Below are 22,599 nucleotides of genomic sequence, written 5' to 3'. Positions count from 1 at the left end.
AACGATAAAGCAAATTTTGACTTTTTTTTATTATCATAATAATAGGTTCTGAACCATGAACTTGGCCATATTTTTACAATTAAAAAAAAAAGCAATGTGATCGGTTTTTGTTCCGACGCCGCTCCTCAGTTGTTATACAAACAAACAGTACTTTATCTCCTCCAGAAGTGCATTTTAAATTGCATATATAGGCCAACGACAGAACTTAAAGCATTAACAAGATTAATTTGAATACAAGAACAAGAAGGATACAAAAAATAATCTGTAATTTTTATTTTATACTTTTAAAAATAACAAAAATTATTGTAAGTATTTTTTATCAAGTTGATTTAAAATAATTAAACATTTTCTAAATGTCAAAATTTATTTAGGAGCCATCGAAGTTTTGTAGATGATGCATTTTACATAGCTGAATACAAATCTATGGTCAAAAAAACATTTTAGGTTACAACAAATTTGTCTATGCTATGACATCAAGTAGGTCCCTTTTCCACTAAACTACTTTAATGATGTCTCTGTGTTTTGTTTTTTTGGCTGCTTAAACAAGGTTTGATTATTTTAATACTTAAATAAGTGTTGTATTGTCAAGTTTTACTTCAGCTGCAACATTTAACGTTTTATCATTTAATAATATCAGATAATATTTGATAGGCGTGGATTAATTATAAATGAAGATAATAAACCTAGTCTATGGGAAATTCAACCTTATTGCAATCACTTTTTATCGCACGTAAAACATACTCAAGTTCTTATACACAATACATGGATTTACCATTATAAGGACGATATCCCCAAAATAAAATTTTAGGTTATAATTTTTTGTAGGTTTTTTGTTTTGGTTTTTTTGCTACACGGTAAATACAGCTTTGTATGAATATACCCTTTTAGTGGAATATAAGATTACTAGCTGTCGCCCGCGACTCCGTCCGCGCGCAGTTAAAAAATGGGGGGGGGTATGAAAAATAGATGTTGGCCGATTCTCATAGATACCGGATAAGCACAAAAAGCCGCCGTTTCGGAGGAGTATGGCAACGAAAACTGTGACACGAGAATTTTATATATTAGATATTAGATTTAGCATGGGTACATGTTAATTTCTTCGACTATTAAACCTTTGTAAAAATAATAATATATTTTTCTAACCTCAAAATTTACCTTAGCGCCTATCAAACACAAATACGTAACATGATACACTAAAAGGAAAAATATAAGATCTCATTCTTAGGTACATAAAAAACGTATAATTTACAATAAGTAAATAAATTATATAATTTAATTAGATGCCAGTTGCTTATATTTTATTGGTGCAAATGAGACATTTATTCTCTATATTCTAACACTAACCTAGATCTCAGGGACTATCACGAATATTTGCGATATGCGTTTACGTAAATCATCGAAAAAATATGGCAAAAATTGTACAAAATTTAACCTTCTACTTTATACTACTACTGCCAATGCGTTGTACAAATCTTATAATTTTGCCGATAAATGACGTTACGAATACTTTCTTATTAATGCAAATTTTCGTGTTAGTCTCTCTGCTTGTGATTTGGCATGAATACTGTAAAATTAATCTTATTGCGATGTTTATAAAGTTTATATTTTAATGTATACAGTAATTGTGAGCTCAATCGCAACTTGTGCTCATATAATTTTATACGTATTATTCTATTAAATAATTTAACATCTCTATGAAGTATCTAGTAGGTTCTATTAGGAGTTAGGAAGAATTCGTTCTAATATTGTATTTAAGTAAATAAAATCAAAGAGATATAAAATTGCAAGAGAATTTTTGATAACGACGTATTATTCGAAACCAAAGCTAAATTATGCAATCTTAAAAAAATATCGGTCGAAAAAAAAAACGCCCATCTATGATTTCCCGCCATTTCATCGAAGTGTTATATCATATGTAAATGTATTAAGATGCTATTTTATATATTATGTTTCACAATATCCAAGTAGAGTGCCGAATAACTTACTAACTGTGCGTTTCTGAGACCAAATTTTCTGTACAAAACATATAGTCATCTCTGGCATTATCTTTGACAAAACAGTGATAACAATATATTTTAAACGGACATTTTGGTCTCAGAAACTCACGGTAAGAAACAAATTAACGAAACAATTAATACATAATATTTCTCTTCAAAATAGTTTGCGTTTCACAGCTTATTAGGCCTTATACTAAAGGTTTTTTTCACAATAGCCAAGTGACCAAGAACAAGCTAACTTATTGGTCATATAAAGTCTTCGTTCGTGTTTCACCAATCATTTGGTGTATGCCCAAATAAGCTATAAAATGCAAACTATTTTTGGAGTGTAATGTGTCAGTTTATTTTTTATTTCTGCACTTTACTTGGACATTGAGAAAAATGCTGTTAGTTTAAGTAACTGTTATATAAGAATTAACGTTAACATTTTTACGAACATGATGATTCAATATTTTTTTTTATTTTTTATAATTCATTAATTTATTTGTTTATTTATTATTTAAGTACATAGTTAAATGTATCAACTTCAACATGTATATAATGGTACTAATTAAAAGTATTATTTTTAAATATATAATTTTAAATTTTACATTCCCAAGCCATTCCTTAAAATAATCACAACAGAGAAAATTTGTTATTTCTTTTGTGTGTTTTAAAAAAATAAAAATCTATGCTTGAGCTACTTTGTTGTTTTATTTAATAATAATAATAATTAAGGCCTAATTTTATAACTCTCCTTTCCCACCCTTTTCCTATAAGGAAAATATGTGAAGGGGAAGTAGACTTGACGGAGGAAGGGATGCATAGGAAGGGGAAATAATCTCATTCTGTGCGACCCTTCCTCCATCAATTAGGGGTAGACAACGCAACTTAAATTGCGGATATCTATGGGCAGCGGTCACTTCGCTACTCCGGCGAATTCAGGTGACCGCTCGGTCATTTTCCACCTTATCATATAAAAAAAACGAATCAAATCCGAACATAATGAAATATTAAGATGATTAAAAATAGGTACATATTTAATGTAACATTTTTAATTCATAAACGAAAGTCGTTATATCAAAAGTTTCAATCATCTCCGTGGTCCTCTTCGTCGTCGTCTTCATTCTGATAACCAAAAAATTTATAGTTTGTAAAAGTTTCGCTTATCACGAAAAAGCAAGCTCTAAAATATTGACAACATACCTCGGGTTCTGGTCCCGCATCTGCCTCTGGTTCCGGTTCCGGTTCAGATGGTGGTATCACTTCCTGTTACATATATTAAAATAAATTAAAAAGCAACAGACATCAACGAAAAACTGTTACTGTTAAAATTTCGCTTTGAAATAATAATTTGAAATGAGATTTACGTTTTCTGTGTAACTTAATATCTCCCTTACTTATCCAAATGTCAATTTATTTTAGTACCTTTACAAAGCTAGCGCGTACCATCTTTACACCGCATCATCACTTCATCGGGTGGGATTGTGTTCAAGCGCTAGCTTTTTCAATATTAAAAGGACTGTCAAAAAAAACTACACATGTACAATGAAAAAAGGTCTTACACAACAAATTGTAGAGTCTAGACCAATGCTTAAACGCTTAAGTAATAACAAAAGAGTAGTAACTGTAATCCTCACCACAACTTGCTCCTCTTCAACGACACTCTCTTCCTCAACATACTCATCACCGTAGCCCACAGGGAACATAGCCAAACAGTCTCTCTCGCCCGACTCCAAATCACTGCTGATATAGCACGGGTTCAGCCCCGCCAGGGTCAGGAGAGCATTGCTACGCTTGCGAGAGACCATAAGCGCTAAACGGTCACGACTGTTGGTGATGAATTGTATATCTTTAAAACATTCACTGCTAAGCATTCCGACGTTAAAATCGAATTAGCATTGAAAGTGTTAATGTAGCATCTGCTAGTAATTATATCCTTAGCTATAAAATAAGTTCAAGCTCCGTCTCTCTATTTGCAATAAACTCAAAAACTACTGGAAGAATATTAATAATCGGAACATCGTATAAGTAGTCGCGCAGAACACAATATTCGGAGTAGGTCGCAGTAGCGGGCTTGAGGGGCGACTTACTTCCCAGCGTGTATTGTAGTGACTGTAATAACTTACTGTTTCCTCAGTCTCGTCATCTGGTCGTACTGCTTTATGGTGAATGCGACGTGTTCCATAGCATAAGGGTCCTCGCCCATAAAAATTCCAGCCTATTAAACAATTTAAAACATCTATTCTAAGCTACTCTAGGAAACTGGTTATAAAGATAACGAAAAACACTCAATAGACAAAAGGCGAAATTGTTTTTGTGAAATTGTGGTTGTGGTATTGCACTGATCGAGGGGGTCTTTCGTGGAGGATCTAAAGCTGTTGATGATGCTGCTCCAATTAAAAAAAATTATAGAAATATGATATGTAGTTATATATGTACATGTTTAATATATAACATGATACGTAGAAGTAATTAAATTAAATAAATTAATAAAAACATATTTTAGAATTTAGTATACATTGACATCTGTGCAATGACCTGTATGATTTCACCTGGAAACTGCTTCATGGCGTCGCGCACCTCGTGCCGCTTGTCCACGGAGAATATGACTAACACATGCGGCGGCAAGTGCTCAGTCTCCAGCGTGGTTATCTGCTGTACAACCTACACAAGGAAGACCTCTAGCAACAAAGTTACCATGTCATTTGATGAAGGGTAAGCAATCGACAAACACATTTTACCAAGGCAACGAAACTGAGTTATGTATAAATTCCAGTGTTAAGTAGTCTCTATATTCTACTTATTATGCATGAAGAAATTACTTTAGGAAAAAAGAAAGCTAATCCATTAGCTTTCGCTAGTTCGTTAGGCGGCGCGTACAGTCCAGGCACGAACAGCCCTCCCGGAGGAATGTAGTCCTCCCCCTCCACTGACACATCAGAGTGGAAAACCTCCTCTTCTTCCACCACCTTCTCTTGGTCTTCCGGCTCCTGGTGTTAGAAAAAGCTATACTCAATTTCTGAAAGATTTGACCGAAACAAAAAAATAAATCGTATCAATTTCTAAAGTTTTTGTAAGTAATAAAATTGGCTTTTTCCATTTTCATTTCACACAAAACAAAACAGAAGTTTCATCACATACAAAACAAATGAAATCTTAATTACTTCTTCCACAACTTCCGGTGCTTCTTCCTCGGCGATTTCTTCTCCAACACCTTCTCCTTCTACCTCTTCTTCACCTGCTTCCGGTTCCGGCTCAGCAGGTAACTGTCAAGTTATAAATAAAACTATAATTTCAGTAGTATTGTCTAAAACATTCCTTTATTACATATTGATAATTCCATCAGTACCGAGCTGAGACTTATTTACCAGCGTCCATACTCACCAGGACAATCTCCACTGGCTCGTCCTCTTGCATGTGATGCGTAGCTATATCGAATGTTGTTAAGCGACTTACCCCAGCTTGTATCCTAGCCATCCTCTCTTCTTCCTTCCGCTTCTTCTCCTGATATAATCTCTCCTCTTCGGCTTCACGCGCTAGCCGCGCTTGTTCTGCTGCTAATCTTTCTTGTTCTTCTTTTTCCAATCGCTTAAATAGTTTACATTAAAAATAAAGTTGTTTTGTAGAGCATAGTCAAGTATTTTTATCTACGTATGAACGTACGTTGATGTTAATGTTTTTACCCTCTCTAACAACCGTTAAATATGCCAGGTTAAAAATGTATTACCAGCTTTTTTTAAAGGAAACAGGAGAAGACAATGATAATACCTCAGATAGATAAATACCATAGTAATCTAAAAGCACTGTTGTGATAACTTACCAATTTCTCAAGCTTAGCTTCGTAACGCTCGCGACGCACCTCGCGCACGGTCTTACTGACGGCGGCGTAGCGCTCGTAGGCCGGCACCAGGGGCACCTGCTTCTCCGGCGGCACGTCTTCCTTCGGTATCGGAATTTCCTCGTACAACGTGTACCGGAGTAACTCTTTAGAAATACATAATTGTCATAACTAACAGTTTTACAATTTAATTCGTTCATTTTACATTTTGATGCTAGCTGTCATCTATTACTTTATAGAAAACAATATCTTCCTCTCTTTATTACTCGTCAGAAAAAATGTATTAGTTCTCCTGCAGGTCGGGATGTTCGTGTAATGAGTGAAAGTAGGTACATCATCAATAAATTACGTACTGACAAAGTTCCTTGTATCTGTGTCGAACATCTTGAAGAGCACGACGAGCACCTCGCCGGAGAGCAGGGCGTGCACACAGGCCTCGTTCGGCTCCACATCGCTCATATACAGCGCTTCGGGCACCATCGCCTCCGTCAGCTGTATCGTTTCCTTAGCGCCAACTTGGATATCTGATATGTATTTATAGTTTTACACAGAATCCATATGTTACCCAGCTAAAACCCTTAAAGGATGTGTAGAAATATCTTCAGGTAGGCTCCCGTTTACCTGCTTGTTATTCTTCATAGATGGAAACCAATTCACAACGTTTTGGGGAATAACAACCTAATAAAATTCAGAAAACTGCCAGCTAAAGCCTTTATCCCATAAATTTAGTGACCATGTCCATATTAGTTGTCGTTGCCCTACTTTAAATAATCAAAACAAGACTAAAAATTTTGTCTTTGCAGTGGATTATTCTTTAATTATTGGCCTCTCCTGGGTGTACATATATCAAACACTTAAAACGTACTAATGAGATCCCACTTCTCGTAGAGATCGACATGCGCCTGGTGGCAGTGGGGCCAGTACAGGATAAAGTTGAGCTGCGTGAGATTCTTGGCCATTCTTTCCGCTACCCTCTTCTTACGCGCGGCCAGCGTTAGGATACGTATCCGTTCTCTCGCCTGACGTGCTTCTTCTTCTTGCTTTAATTCCATTTCTATCTTTTCCTGTGTTCAAGTTACAGTTTCTTAAATTATTACAATTACAATAGTTTCTTAAAAGAACGTCATATTAGAATAGAAATATTACTCCAAGAAGTTTGCAAACGATTTATAGGAGTATTGTAAAACGTACAGACTCCTCAGGCAGGAGTTCTTCAATGGGTTGCTTGGGTCGCTCAATGCCGGTCTCCAATTCCTTCTTCATAAAAGCTAGCTCTTCCTCGATGATGCGGCAAAGTTCGATGCCGTTCGCGCCGAACATCGCTCGCGTCAGCTTACCCTTCTACAAAGTTCATATAGGTCAGAAGTCACTAATCTTAAAGGCCTAAAATAACAAGCGACTAAAAGACGAAGTAATATAGTGTGCTTTTTTCGGATGCTAAAGCGCTGTCGGTAAATTACTAAAAACCACTGTTCAATGTCTGCGAGACGGATTTTGCCTGCAAACGCTTTCTTCTGCCTTTCGCATGTCGGTAAAGCGACGTAAAAAGCTTTTTCGTTTAATATCTCATGATTAATACTTACAACTATAAAAAGAAAAACAGGTTCACTCTTTCCTCTAAACCTTGCTAGGACGTCTACTTTGTCAGCCAACGCCTAGAAAAAAATAAAAGACAGCGTTGCTTACAGCAGTAGTGACTTAAAAAAATTGCTTCAATTTTAGTTATAAATCAAGTAAGTCTACTACTTGCAAAAAAAAATAAAGAAAATTGCAAGATTACCTTTCCCATAGCTATCCTGTCTTGACCTATTTCTAGTTTCCCCTTCCTAATAGCGTTATTGGTGGCCAGACACGGGCCGCAAAAGTCTGAGTAAACTTCCATACCTGACACACACAACAAATGAATAAATGTGTGATAAATAAAACTAACTTATGTAGATTCTAAATACGAACAGAACATAACACTCGTAACATTGATACAAGGAAAAGAAGTGATAAAAGATGAAAAAGGGATGTTATGTTTAGCTATCTACCACTATCTACTCACTATCTACTATGTTATGTCTAGCTGATCATGAGTTTCATTCCAAGGGAATGAGAGAGGGATGACAATATGTTTTTGTATAAGTGTTTTCAATGTGAATTCAAGCTAACTGTCATCGTGTTAACATACATATAAGCTGATCCATATGTTCTATCAAATAATCCTGGAATTCCTCGTTCGTTTCTACATTATCTTGTATAGATACTTGTCCTTTACGTGCCATTTTCCTATTGGTTTATAAATTCCTTACTTTAGTTTAAACAAATATTCTTATTTTCAACTAAGCTTCAAATAACAGCAAGCTGTCAGATTGATGATGAAATAAAGTTTTTTTCTTAATAGAATTTGTTAAAAACTTAAAAACGAAAGATATATACAGCGGTTAGTCTCCATTATCGAAACTTCTGATAGAAATATATAGCTATCTCCGTTTTCTCAACGAGAGTAAAAGGGATGTCTTTTGTACAGATGTTTCGAAGTCTCAGAAGCAACTAACCTCTTCGAGGTCCTACCTCTGTCATTAAATGTTTCTTAATTTTACGTCAATTTCATTATCATGTCAATAACAAAAATAACACAGAGGAATTGTTATATAAAAATTATGGTTAACCGTTATAATTGATGCATACAATTATTCAAAATTAAAAGACATTCTGGACAACATAATAGTTACCTAGAATGAATGTATTTGCAGTTCTAATGTGGAAGCATTACATAATAAGAAAGCGACACATGTGCATGACAATACTGGAGTTGTTCACGCCACTCTTCTTGCTATTACCTCTGATTGGATTTCATAACGTTACTACGAAAATACAAGCTAATTCCCTCAGATCTCCCCCAACGGTAAGACCCAATGCGTAGAATCACTGAAAACATTGCACATAGTTTCTTATACGATGTGATCGAATTGAAATTAGTGATTAATTTCTCTCTGAGTGTGTTGTTCCTGCATTAAAGGGTCGCTTCTTTGCAAGGTGGATGACGTTGAGCACTAAGCTAAACACAAAAATAAAAGTTTATACTAAAATGTTGAAGGTATTTTTCTCAAAATTGTATCGAGTATTGTACAAAATGTGCAGATTTTTGAGAAGCAACTCGTAGACTCTTTTTCTAACAGTGTGTCTAGTCGCGCAACGATTCGCGATGATGATAAGTACTTCTCAATAAATTAGAAGTATAAATTAAATTGTTTAAACTTTCGTGAGACATCATAGTTAATTAATTAAGAAACGGCTTAACTCATTTCTTAATTAATTAATTAGAAGTATGAAGTTAAAAATTATAGAATCAATTTGTGCACTGCAGGTGCCGCATCTTGTGTACACGCCGAACACGGAACTGACTAGCAGGCTCGTAGAAAAAATTGCAGACACCCTGTACATACCTCCATACAAACCTATTCCAGGTAAGGTCATTGAACCAGAATTTTGATAGTTATACGTCTTTAACAAGTAAATTATAATAACGATGAAAATTATGAAACAGATAAAATGGAGCATAGTTACATGAGATCGCACGAAATAAAATCGGAAGAAGAGCTGAATCTCTTGCAGTCCGTCGATGGCCTCGTTGTGTTTGAGGTAATTCGTTTATATGCAGGTGTTGTGTTATAAATTAAGTAGGAAACCTTTGAGCAACCTCCATTCTAAGATGTTTTAATATCTCAACTTAATTATTCTTCAATTTTGCTGAAATTGCGCATTGCTGCGGTGGCTTTTACTGAGTGAGACGTCTCGATACGCTTTAAGAAATAGCATAATCGAGCTTATTGTTTTTTTAATGAATACCAATTGCCTTCTAGAATCTAGATGGTGAATATTTACCGGATTATCTTAATTATACAATACATTTAAGAAATCCGCATCACGTCACAGTCATGTCAAGGAGACGAGATTATGAACATTTAGGTGAGTTTGATCTTTAAGTGAGTATGTTTCTTTAGATACTAGTACTTTATTTAAGTAAAAGATGGTTGAAAGATGCTGGCAATTAAAATTCATGAAAGAAAGAATATGCAAATTGTACTTAAGATAGATAATGAGCGCCACAATCCCCAATTAAATTATACCAAAGAATTGACAGCTGGAATTTATTAAATTGTAAATACATACGTTTTCGATGAAAATGTAACCCACAGTCATGCTCGACATACTTTTTAGGTCAATTTTCGTGATCATAATTATTCTATTGAGTTGTAATTTCCAGACGAATTGAGCGAATCATTTCTCCGACTACAATGGGCTATAGATTCTAGCTTTATAAAGATAAAAGCCAATACAGATGAAGATTTGCAGGTTTGTTAACATCATTTCTATTATTTTTAATTAAAGGACGTTTTCTAACTATCCCAACTAAACAAGGATTATGATAATGGTATAATGGAATCCACAACGTGGTGATCTCCAGACCTTCTCTTTAACAATTATGCTTGTTGCTTCAACTTTAATTAAGTCAATATAGTTAGCTACTGTGGTTTCAGAATATAACAATGAAGCAATTAAGGAGTAATGCTCATCAACTAGCACTTGATCGTACATTATCCGATATCATATTCTTTTCCTTGATCGCAGTCACTTTCATTGCCCCCATATTTTCTTTCACACAAATCATGCTGCGAATGAACGAAGACAAAACAACAGGAATACAGGTAATTTAGTCCAAGAAAGGTTATTTTCTTATAGTTAAACATGGATGGTTATATCAGTTTTATCCAAAGTTATTCTTCTCGTAGACCCAATTCAAAATGTTAACTGGTTTCAGTACCCAACAGTCCTAATGCTTTTTTTCTTTAACTTGTTAACTCTTGAATTCATGTTCCACCATCATGTTCTCTGCTTAAATTATATGTTCTTTTTACAATTAAAAAACTAAGTTTCAAGGTAACATTTTTCAAATTGACAACAAACAAGAGAGAAAAGTTTTATGGAATTCTTTTCTTGTGATTCCACAAAATATTACCAAATTAAAAATTTCAATAACTTCATCATCTTCCAGGAGATCTCTGAGATGGCTGGCGCATCATCACTGATGATTTGTCTATCGCAGTTAGTGAATTCATTCCCACCGTCGCTAATGATGGGTGTGGGCAGTAGCATAGTGTGCAAGCTGCTGGACATCGAGGCAAATCCTTTCATCACGTTCATCGGCTGGTTCCTGCACTACATGACAGTGATCGCATTCGCTTTTGCCCTCAGTTACATCACCAAAACCAGTGAGATATATAATAAAATAACTATTCCGTTTAAGTTCGTCTCGTATGCTCGTTCTACTAGTTTTATAAGAATTTAGATAAATAGTTAAATGAAAAAATGTCTATATTCAAGATAGCTGGCTAAAGAGTGCTATTTTGACTTTGCCTAAGCATTTTCTGTAGTCTAAATAAGTTTATAATATGTGTATACATATAAGTTGGTAAAAAATTATATCCATAATTTTATCAGATGCAGTTTTAAGACTAACCTCCACACTTTGAGTCGCTGAGGGAAAACCTTATTTTAGACGTTGTGTAAGAAATTTACACTAAGCGACTGCTTAAAAACCTTTATCTACTATTTTATCAGTGTATTGTACATATTTGTTTCAGTTTGGTACACAGTGTCTATATCAATGTTTGCGTATCTCACCACGTGGTTCCCTGCCATCCTCATTGAAGTTGGAAGCTTTACTATAATAGGATTGATCCTAAAAGGATTGCTGCCTCACGCTCCATTCATATGGTTTATTCATCAGATATTCGTAGCTAGTGAATTAGGTAATACTTTTCATGTCTGTTCCATTCAATCACATCCATAAATCTATGCTAATCATTCCCAGTCTTAAATGAAGATACGTTTCTATCTGCGCAAACATAAAGAAGTTTTTAAAGTATCATCTAGTCTACTGGTCCTTTTTTGTGTTATCAAGTTCAGTGCCACCGATTCTCCTGGTCAATAAATTTTCGAACATGTTATCGAATGGGTGTTTAAATAAGTGTAAATAATGGTACACTTTTTAGGTGTAGGAATAGATTTTTCCACGTGGTCCGGAGAGTTTCACCGCTTCAATGATGGCAGCAAGAGTGGCAGCGTACGACTCTCCTTTGTATTGCAACTTCTACAGATCATCATGTGTTTTTTACTCACCTTTTACTTGGAGCTGGTACGGCCGAGGAAGTTCGGTATTCAAAGACCTTGGCACTTTCTTTGTCAGGTACACGATATCATCAAATTTTCTTGCTAAATTAGGCAAAATAAATCATGGTTTCTTTGTCCCGACACCAAAATATCCCGATGTTATTAAGTCTTGTATTAAAAGTTCGATTGCAAGTAGGGTTGCCAGGTCGCCAAACCTACTAGCCGGACAGACATGTCAGTTTGGCCGGACATTTGGGTAGAAAGGTCGGACACCCTATATTATTTAGGATTTTGTCTCCGTATTAACACTCTCGTTTAGGAAATGTAAAAAGCCTAACAAAAGCCGGAAAACCGTTTATTTTGGCCTGACGCGCAATCAAAAAGCCTACCTATATCCGGCTTTATCCGCACGCCTGGCAACGCTAATTGCAAGTATTGTAGGAGAATAGAAAAAGAATTTAAATTACTTCAGAAAGGATATTGGGAGAGACCACAAATGACCGCATGTGATAATCTAATGAAGATCAATCAAGACCCAGCCCATGAGAAATTCTTCCAGCAACATCCGGAACCAGCGATTCGAGCGGTCGAGGTTGTTAATCTACAGAAGGTTAATAATCTCACTTATTACTAAATAACATATGTATCTCCATTAAACGTTTATATATTACAGTGTCCATTCCATTGTGACCAGTAGCTTGAATGTGTGTCATCAGTCAGTCTGGTTTAATAACTTTTTTACTTGACGATGTGTTACAATTAGAACTAGAATAAAACGCTTTTGTAGATGTACAGAACAAATACTGGAGCGACTATATACGCTGTCAACAATATATCTGCTACGTTCTATGAGGGGGAGATCACCGTTATTATAGGTCACAACGGCGCTGGAAAGTCAACTCTTATATCAATTATTGCAGGTAGTTTATGATTATATGAAGTTAACCCAACCAAATTATTTATTGATAGTACCTTTGATTATTCGATGGCGTCATTGGCTGCTAGTACCCTTTTCAGAATAATTCGATGTTTACTTCATCCATCATATAAAAAATTATCACCTCAAAAATTACCGACTCTTTCTATTTAACATTTCGTAATATTTAGACTGAGACTTTTCCTTTTTGTTTTTTTTTTTTTCTAAAATTTAAATGAGCGTTTAATTCTATTAAGCTTAAACCTAAATTCAACATTCGTTTCAGGGATGTTAAGGCAAACATCAGGAAATGTGTTCATAAACGGATTTGACACATTGACTCGTCAAGTAGATTTGAGACGTAAAGTTGCCATTTGTCCACAGAACAATGCTTTGTATCCCGATTTGACCGTCAGGGAGCATTTAATGTTTTTTTGCATGGTAAATTGTAATCATCGTAACTTATCGTAAGTAGCATTGTAACTGTTAGGCCTTTCGTACACTAGGCAACGTAAATAATCGTAACCCGGAGATTTTGGTCGCTAAGCGACTTGCGCAAGACGATATGGTAAAGATTCAGCTTTACTCGTACTGAACTAATAGACGATTCAATGTTGTGTGTACGGAGCTCGCGCAACTCGATTTTCGCAAGGAATTCGAAGACTTACGTTGCCTTGTGTACGAAGGGCCTTAGTTGACAAACATCAAATATTTAGAACATTATTAACTTCATATGCCCATGGGGTTGTGGGGGCCATTCATTTAGAATTAATATTTTCATGTGGCGCAGATGAGGGGCGATTCAATGGAAAAGGCGCAGGATTACGCGGAAGAACTTATGAAGCAGTTGGATCTTTATGCTAAGGATACGTGGACACCGGAGAAGATGTCGCACGGGATGCTGCGGCGGCTGCAGTTCGGCTGCACGCTGTGCGGCGACGCTAACCTTCTGCTTCTAGACGAACCCACCACCGGCCTCGACGTCGAAGCCAGAAGGGAGATCTGGGATATATTGTTGGTGAGCATTAACTACCAACACCCTTTAACAGAGCAGAATTTGACTTCTGAATTGCTTTATTCATGTCGGCAGTTTTTTTATTCTAATAATGTTTTACTTGTACTGATCATTTCAAGACACTCCGAGGACATCGGACGGTGATTATGTCGACGCATTACATGGACGAAGCGGACATCTTGGGCGATCGCATCCTGGGCCTCCACTCGGGCATAATACGATGCTATGCGACGCCGGAATATCTGAAGAAAGCAATTGGTAAACATAATTATAATAGACACTAGGTAAATGAGATCTTCTGTTGCCTATATGTCTAATGAAATAGTAACGATCAATAATGAACTCCTAGTTTCTAGGGACTTAAACATAAAATGACGGAATTAGAACTTGCTAAGATGTGAGTGCGGGTGATAGAAATGCGAAAAAATGTTTCGGCTCTATCTCAATTCAACATTTAAGCATTGTCCATAGGAAACACTTCACTAATCTTGATCAATTTTACAAATAGGCGCGGGGTTCCGTGTGTCAATTACTACGCGAATGCTACCGGACCTGCACAAGATTAGTTCGGTGATGCGCGAAATGTCGCCCGATGCGGAACTGAGCGACAAGATTCTGCGCACGCTTGTCTACGAAATCTCTCCCGCGACTGACATGGAATGCCTTCTTAACAGGCTTGAGGCCTGCAGATCTAAGCTTGATATAGAGTCTATAGGGATAGGCACTGTCACAATGGAAGAAGTTTTTATGAAGTGAGTTAGTTGTGTGTTTAAGGTGACTATTCTCTTAACTTTAAAGCTTTATTTCTCGTCGATGAATCTTTGAGGCCAGGAAAGTTGATTTTTTATCTCCAATCGGTGCTTTAAGTTCTGCACTTATTACTGTGTGGACCATTTGAAAATTAAATTTTTAAATATTTATTCCTATTTATCTTAGGCTATGTAGCGACATTTGCATGGATGCGTTTCATGAAGGAGTGCCATTTTTAAAAAAAACTGGTGAGTTTTAGGAAATTGAATAAAAGAAATCGTCAGTGTCTATACACTACAATTTAAGTAAATGATCATTTTTCATTTATTTTAAGAGGAATTCTGTTTTGACCCAAAATGGACGGTATTTTTGACCCAGACGAGAGAGTTGTTCAAGAGGCAGATTGACTTTAGTCTTTCAAAACTTGTGCCGTTTTTATTGCTAGTAAGTTTTAACTGCTACCACTTGTACCTACATTAAATTAACGATGAAAAATCATTATTACCATAAAATGTATTATTGATAATATCAATATTACGCAAATAAAAAATCTCTTTGCGCACTAATTGATCAAAGTCGCTTAATAAGAAATTATCATGTTTAAAACTTGTTTCAGCAATTCATTTGTCCTTTGGCCCTTTGCTTGATTTTAACTAATGTGTTAAACAATCCATACGTCCTGGCCTATTTAAAAATGGACCTGAACATGTACAACGAAGTAGACGCGCCTGTTGCCACCTACGATATTAGCTGCAGTGGCGACCTCGGTGATATTATAGATAAACTAAAGATCGCCTACCCACATCTCATACTGCGTCAAGCGAAAGAAAAATCTGGTCACCGTGCGTATATTTTTTTAGTTATACATTTTGAATCTGCCAAACGAAAACAATGAAAATAGATACGTGATTTGTCAATTTATAAAATATTACCCGATTCTTGAAAGTTATTCACTAATATTTCTTTATGTCACCATTAATTATAAACTCGATATTAAAGCTTGTGCGGGATTCGCACCGATATAAGGCTATCCACGCCCCGATTATTTTTTTACAGACAACTGCGACTGCGACAAATGTACATCGCTGAAGAGGACGTTCTCCAGAGATATCATCGACGTTTACGTGGACGATCACCAGGCGATGCTGAACTATGACAGCAGTGTGAAGCATTCAGCATCTGTTGGATTAAATTTGCTTAGCAACATCATCGCCGCTCAGCGCCTGGGCGCCAGCTACGAGCCGGTCATTAAAATGCGAGTTATCTACGGGTACTTCGACTGGAAAAAACCGAAAAGCGAACTTAATTGTTACATGTTCGCATCTATAAGCGTGTATAGTAAGTTTGGTCTAACATTTTTTAAACGTCATACTTGAATTATAAGTGGCTCACACGAGATATATAGAATTAATAACATAACATTTCTTCCCATCCTCTGTTGGTTTATTCGTCTTTTCCACACAACTGTTTGAATGTGTACCAGTTATACTATCGGCGGCGATGAATGACGTGATGCTGCCGTACCGAGAGCGGATGGCGTATACCCGCTACCTGCACGTGAAGGCCGGTTGTCCGTCCGTGCTTTACTGGCTGGTCACGCTGTTCTACCACATGGGCCACTATCTCCTGCTACACTGTAGCGGCACCATCATCGCCGCCATCGTTCTCGACAAAGACGACACGCTCGATAACGTCGAAACAATGAGTCAGTTAAGAAGAATATAAAACCTGTTAACTTTTTTATTGAGAATTCAACCTTCAAGAGGGCAAGGGTACAAAATTCTATCTGTCTTTTTCAGATGCCTACTTACTTGCACTTATAATGTGCGGATTGAGCTTTTTCACATTTGTATATTTTTTAACGTATTTCTGCCATGAGAAGACTATTGGTTTGGTAGTTTTGTTGCTTCTGATTTATTTTGGTTAGTAAGTGTTATTGTGTAATCTTGTAGTGGTATCACGTGTAAAATTATTTAGCCTTAGTGGGAAATGCATAAAAAAATATCTCTTTATACATCAGGTTTGTACGCTCATCTACTTAAGTTTGCTTACGAGAGTCTCGAGGTGAACCATGGAACTCTGTTGTTGGTAGACAATCTAAGCATGTTCATACCCATGTATATATTCGTGCTGTCGATCAAAAGGCTGACGAATTCTGCGCGGTACAACCAAATGTGCTTGTATTACTACCAGTTTTGCACCCAGACGCAAGGACCGCTGGATTATCCCTCGGATGTTTGTTGCGGTAATTTTTTTTCAACAATTAGTTCCAAAGTCTACAAAATCTTACGACAGATACACAAAGCAAACTACCAACTACAAACTTATTCAGACAGGTCCATGGGGTATGGTCACTGGTTCAGTCCTTACAGAGTCTCGACGGATGGCATGGGTGTGCCGCTTTTAGTAAATACTGCTCAAATAATAGTTTTTACCGTAAGTATATAAATAATTTTATCACACCAAGACCTTGACTTTTATTTTACCCGTAACTGTAACTCTTAATAGATAAATTTACGCTGAAATGTAAAAGGAGCATTTCTACAACCGATAGGCATTAATATGCCAGAAATCTTAACATTTGCAGAGCCTTGTTTTACTGTTAGAGTATCAACAACTAGAAAAGCTATGGAATAAGATAAAAAACAGACGCGCCTATCCACTGCCAACTAGAAAGTATGATAATCCAGACGTTTTTGCAGAAAAGGAGCAAGTAAGAACCACAATCGAAAGGCGTGAGTTAGTTTGAAGTATGAATCCTATAACATAATAATGAAATTTGTTCCTAGACTATTTTCAAAATGACTTTCAGACCTTCGTCAGACAATTGTACTACTTAATAATATTCGATGCGATTAGCTACGCGCTGAATAGACAAGGAAAGTGCTGAAATCTTTAGAAATCAGTTCATTACTAATGAACTGCTTTTTCATGAATTTTTTGTTACATAATTAGATTAGAACTAATTTATGTCGTGTTATAATAATGCCGTGTCTTTCTGATTGAAACAGCAATTGAAACCATAAAGGAGACGATGCTCGTGAGTCGATGTTGGAAAGTGTACCTTTTACAGTTTTGGTGCAAATTCTTTGGTTTGAAAGATGTTAACTTTTCTCTAAGAAAAGGTAAGAAAATTCGAATTTTATATATTTCTTCGCTTTTTTATTTAATAAGTTTTAATTCTTTACTACTTGACTGTATACAGGAGAATGCTTCGGTTTGACTGGACTGAACAGCAGCGGAAAAACTACGGTGTTCAAAGTATTAACTCGCTACGATTTGCTCACGAGAGGAAATATTTTCGCCAACTGCTACTTTATTAATAAACAGCCTGACAATGTATGTTAATCTCCTTAAAGTCTGCTTCAAATTTTAAGTTTTAACTGAACAGATTGAGTGTTAAATCAAAACGTACGTGTGTAGGCAAAACTAAGTACCATGCAGTTTAACTTACGTTTACCATTTTGCCTACACACCTACGATTTAACTGAACAGTCCGACTGTCGAACATGTTTACTTCCAGTATTTGCACAGTCTCGGCTACAGTCATCAGACATTCGGTATGGACTTCTTCCGAAGCGGCGAAGTGAACCTGCGAACGTTGCTGGCTTTCCGCGGCCTCACCGCTGCGGACATCGAGTGTGAAAATAATACTTGGCTCAAAGTTATTGGTAAATAAGCTAACTAGACATTAAAATATTACGTTGTTAAATTTAAATTAGTTGATCTTGTGTCAGTACTAATCAAGGAACAATAAGAATAACTTGTGTGTGTTTTAAATTCTTTTACTGTATGAAGGTATGGATCAATCGCGGTCGTACATCGTGTCGGGTCTGAGTGGCGGTATGCGGCAGCGGCTGAGCACGGTAACGGCTCTGAGCGGCGGCGCGCCTGTCCTTCTGATGGACGAACCTACGAACGGCCTGGACCCCGCCGCGCGCCGCGTCGTCTGGGAGGCGCTCGAGCACAACCTCTGCTACGGTCGCTCCCTCGTCTTAGCCTCGCACAAGTAAAACACACACACGTCACTTTAAACTATGATTTCTGATAGTAAACTGCGGTGACGCAACGTATAGCTCAGGCCATCTGTGAATGTCAGTGCTACATGAAATTAGTAAGCTTTCATAATAAATGTATTTGTTAGCATGGAGGAGGTGGAGCGACTGTGTAACAACTTCACGATCCTGGACGAGGGTGAGATGAGTATGTTGTGCACACCCACGCACTTCCGGGTGTCGTACGCGCGAGGACATACCGTGCTCATCAAACTTCGCGTCAACAGCGTTGTAACAGGTAAGTAGCACGTATTTTGAAAATTCAATATATTCTTTTTAAAACAAAACATTACGAGTAATCATATTATTGTAAATGGCTAGGCCATAGCCGGGTGAAACGAGTGTGCGAGGCGTAGATGTCATTACAGCTTTTCTTCTCCCTTTTATCATGAATAGAATGGTGAAAAATATTATTACAAGCGTTATCTTTGTGTGTGCGCGCACGCACACTGATATATTAATTGCAATCTATCAATAATTAGGTTTTTCTCAAAAACCATTTCGATATTAATCGATGGCGAATCGAATAAGGGCCAATGTGCAAAATGACCAATTTTCAGGAGAGGCTCTCAAAGTTTCAACCATATAGGAAAAGGACCCATAGTAATATAATTTTCTTTTTCTAAATAATCAGTAGCGGCCAAAAGGTCTTTATTCGTATATATGTAATTTAAAAAAACAAACCGTGTTTATTAGAGAGAATACAAGAAAAAAACACAATCAGGTAAATAATTCAAAACAAATACAACACGGCGTAGTAATTTTCCATGTTCTGAACAAAAACACGAAAAAAGTCTGTAATTCTTCGTCTTAATAAGTAAATTTATTTTCACACCAGATACGGGATTTTCGCGAGTCGAAATGCTAAAAGAAATGCTGGCAGCAGAATTCAAAAGTCCGCTAAGGGACGAACATCTGGTAACTAAGAAATTTATCACATAGAAGAAGAAGTGATTTTTTTTGTTGACGCGGGGAATGCATTTACGCACTTCGCCGTCCGTGCTGCGGGGACGGTTTCGTGTGGGACTCGCCGGCCGCAGAAGGCGACCGGAATACCCACTAAACCCCGTGGTGTTCTCCTTCGCCTGACCGGGCAGTGGCATCTACGTTAGTTTATCCACGATCAAGAAGAAGGGACTTAGTAATTTATCACATAGTCATAGCAGTAATAGTAAATTAAAAAAAAAATCTGTTTTGTACGATTGATATAAAAAAGATTTTTCACTTTCTGTTTTTTTTAGAGTATCAAGTATTATTCCAATTAAATTATTGGTCCAATGGTTGAACTAATAGCTCGTTGTCTCTAGACCTGCCTGCGGTATATCGTAGCAGCGCGGTTGCACTACAGTGAAGTGTACTGCAAAGTGTACGAGCTGACGCAGGAGTTCGCAGATATCGTGGAGGACTTCTCGGTGTTCGACGGCACCCTGGAGGACGGCTTCATCCAGTTCGTGCAGGACAGCCGCTTTAACGTGCGCCAGGCGCGGACCTGGTAGCTCTACGCTTAAAAATCATATAAATGTAATGGTTCTAAGCGTGTAATTCTAGGGAATATACGATAAATTTTAAAGTAAGTATCGGGATGTATAATTTACCGTGAAATTCCACTGTCTTAATGCGTGAAATTAACTGGGAGCGATGACAATATATTTTTATACAAACGTTTCCACAGTAAAAACCTACAGCTTTGTTGTACGTTCTCGACGCAGTACTTGTAATATTATGTAAGGTTATGCGAATGTCGTTTCTTTGAAGCTGCATTTTTTTTAGTATCAATGTAATGTTTTTTATGTTATTAGGTTTACTTATGTACGAGGTGGAAATAAATTGTGACAATAACTCCAGTATATTTTATTTAAAACAGAAATACTAATAATTTTGTTTCAATGTAAGCAAAATTTAACCGTTTGATTATTACTACATGTTCATTTAAAACCAGCTTACGTGTCGACCGATATTACTAATTGATTAACCAAAGGTTGGTGCCCCATCAGGGTTTAAGAATTTTTCGAAGTCAATCTTTACTTCGGAAACGCAGCAAGGTTGTGGAGGGTGCTTGCAATTCTTTTCGCATGTCAACTTGTCTATGAACCGATTAGCATTCCCACCGAAACCGGAGTACACGAACCTTCTGCAACGACCTCGCATATGATCGTAATACCATCTGGAAAATTTAATACAACATTATTAATTTGTACGTAGTTCTAGTATTTGTGAGGTTCTTAATAATTACTCGGAATAGCTGTTAGTGCAATTCAAACCTACAGTGACAATCAAGATACTAAATCCAAAAAGCGAAACAAATTTTACACTAGGTGCAAAACTCGATATCATCTTGGGGCTCAATTAATCCTTTAACCAATCTTACCGCAAATACCAAAATGTTGTACCAGTTCCTTTGTCAGCTAGATCCAGACAATATGCGGCTTGCCCAACATAACCAACAACCTTAGCATTGCTCGGTGGATCATGTCCAGGATTACCAGGTCCAACATCTATGACAGTAAACTGTTTAGTGGCATATATTAAAACAAACTAAATGAAACAATGTAAATGAAATCATGAACTGCGGAGAGCAGAAATTGCCTCATCTGTTGCTTCCAACATTAAAGAGTGTAAAATGTTATCAATTTCATACGTTATCTAGCTGCCTAAGTCTTATATATTTGAAGAGATGTATAAAATATGAAAAAAGATAAACGCCTTTGCCAGATTGATTTTGGTTCCTTGTCGAAACTTGGAATTTGGATATCCGCATAATACTGATAGATGTAGAATTGTCATACCCATCCATCTACTGGGAAATCCTGGTACGTCTTTTATACGGTCGTCTTCTACGCCATAGTTCGCCGATTTGTCCTTTTTGATCTCCCTCGTTCCTAATAAATCAACAAACCCCGCCCAATCATCGTTATAAGGTGGCAGATTCCATTTATCCCAGTCCCTCTGCCCCGGCGGCTTCGTTACCCCGGTCGGGACAGGCCCCCTGCAGCCCTCGATTGATTTAACTACATAAATAATTACAAATATCTTCACGAGCTTCATGGTTAATGCTTTATAATTGCAATGATTCGAAATCTTTATCTGTTTTCGTTTTTTCAATTAGCTATGCATTAGTTTAATCAAGATTTTAGTTTTGTGTAATTTAATAGAAGGAATGGAATCAACGAAGAAATGTGGAAATGCCGGAGGATTTTTTAAATCGTAAGGTGACAAACAAGCAAGCGGCCACCTAAATTCACCGAATTAGTGAAGCGACCGCTCCTCATAGACATCTGCAACTGCAGATACGTTGTCTCCCTTCAATCGACGAATGAGGGTAACAAAGACTCTATTTCGATTCCTATGCTTCCCGTTCTCCGTCAAATCAGTCGATTTTTTCCTTTAAGAAAAGGGTGAGAAAAAAAAGGGGACCTAAATTATGCCTTCGGCACGAAAATTCAGCGGGCGAAACGTGAAATTAAGTGTATTTAAGCAGTTTTCGATGGATGCATGCAGAAAAGTAAGCTAGTTTATAACACATGTATTTAGTCATACAAAGCATAGTTAAGCAAAAAGGGACACTCAAAAATATACCAAAATGTCTATGAACGCCGAAATAATACCCAGTGTGCGACTGTTGTGTGTTTTTTCACGGATGCATCATATAGTTACTGATCTCTACAAATGGATAGCTTCGGAAGCCTTTGCTTCCTCAGACTTAAACGCGTCTTTTGATGTTACTGACCATAAATTATATCTACTAGCTGTCGGCCGCGACTCTGTTTAAGCGGAATTTTAAAAAAAACTTATTCAGTATCCTATTGTAACTTTCGATTCCGAAACTGAAATATTTATTACAGAATAAGTAAAAACTCTCTAATGATTTGCAATGAAAAAAAATGAAG

At 36.7% G+C, this 22,599-nt stretch overlaps 4 protein-coding genes across 4 annotated transcripts; 2 read left to right on the top strand and 2 right to left on the bottom strand.

Moving 5' to 3' along the window:
- Positions 1-3,045: 3,045 nt before the first annotated feature.
- On the bottom strand, positions 3,046-8,084 carry LOC106715730 (thioredoxin domain-containing protein 3 homolog). Its single transcript, XM_045681599.1, has 15 exons — positions 7,991-8,084; positions 7,598-7,701; positions 7,401-7,472; positions 7,009-7,158; positions 6,683-6,881; positions 6,171-6,341; positions 5,800-5,963; positions 5,436-5,567; positions 5,156-5,245; positions 4,802-4,951; positions 4,518-4,643; positions 4,106-4,197; positions 3,617-3,806; positions 3,183-3,245; positions 3,046-3,104 (listed from the first exon to the last, which is right to left on the bottom strand). Exons 1-15 carry the CDS (start codon positions 8,082-8,084, stop codon positions 3,066-3,068), a joined length of 1,836 nt encoding a protein of 611 aa, XP_045537555.1. The 3' UTR covers positions 3,046-3,065.
- A 1,992-nt stretch (positions 8,085-10,076) lies between these two features.
- LOC106715729 lies at positions 10,077-11,656 on the top strand. The gene is made up of 4 exons (XM_014509075.2): positions 10,077-10,158; positions 10,344-10,511; positions 10,859-11,075; positions 11,448-11,656. The coding sequence occupies exons 2-4, from the start codon at positions 10,353-10,355 to the stop codon at positions 11,654-11,656; spliced, it is 585 nt and encodes a 194-aa protein (XP_014364561.2). The 5' UTR covers positions 10,077-10,158; positions 10,344-10,352.
- A 4,612-nt stretch (positions 11,657-16,268) lies between these two features.
- Positions 16,269-20,208, top strand: LOC106715727 (phospholipid-transporting ATPase ABCA3-like). Its single transcript, XM_045681613.1, has 8 exons — positions 16,269-16,362; positions 16,678-16,902; positions 17,863-17,996; positions 18,181-18,328; positions 18,456-18,666; positions 18,802-18,950; positions 19,551-19,630; positions 20,020-20,208. Exons 1-8 carry the CDS (start codon positions 16,269-16,271, stop codon positions 20,206-20,208), a joined length of 1,230 nt encoding a protein of 409 aa, XP_045537569.1.
- A 437-nt stretch (positions 20,209-20,645) lies between these two features.
- Positions 20,646-21,758, bottom strand: LOC106715726. The gene is made up of 3 exons (XM_014509072.2): positions 21,499-21,758; positions 21,081-21,207; positions 20,646-20,876 (listed from the first exon to the last, which is right to left on the bottom strand). Exons 1-3 carry the CDS (start codon positions 21,755-21,757, stop codon positions 20,681-20,683), a joined length of 582 nt encoding a protein of 193 aa, XP_014364558.1. The 5' UTR covers position 21,758; the 3' UTR covers positions 20,646-20,680.
- Between the last annotated feature and the right edge of the window lie 841 nt (positions 21,759-22,599).

Source organism: Papilio machaon, chromosome 16 (genome assembly GCF_912999745.1).
Source record: "Papilio machaon chromosome 16, ilPapMach1.1, whole genome shotgun sequence".
Lineage (NCBI taxonomy): Eukaryota > Metazoa > Arthropoda > Insecta > Lepidoptera > Papilionidae > Papilio > Papilio machaon.
This window is presented reverse-complemented; position numbering and strand designations above follow the sequence as displayed.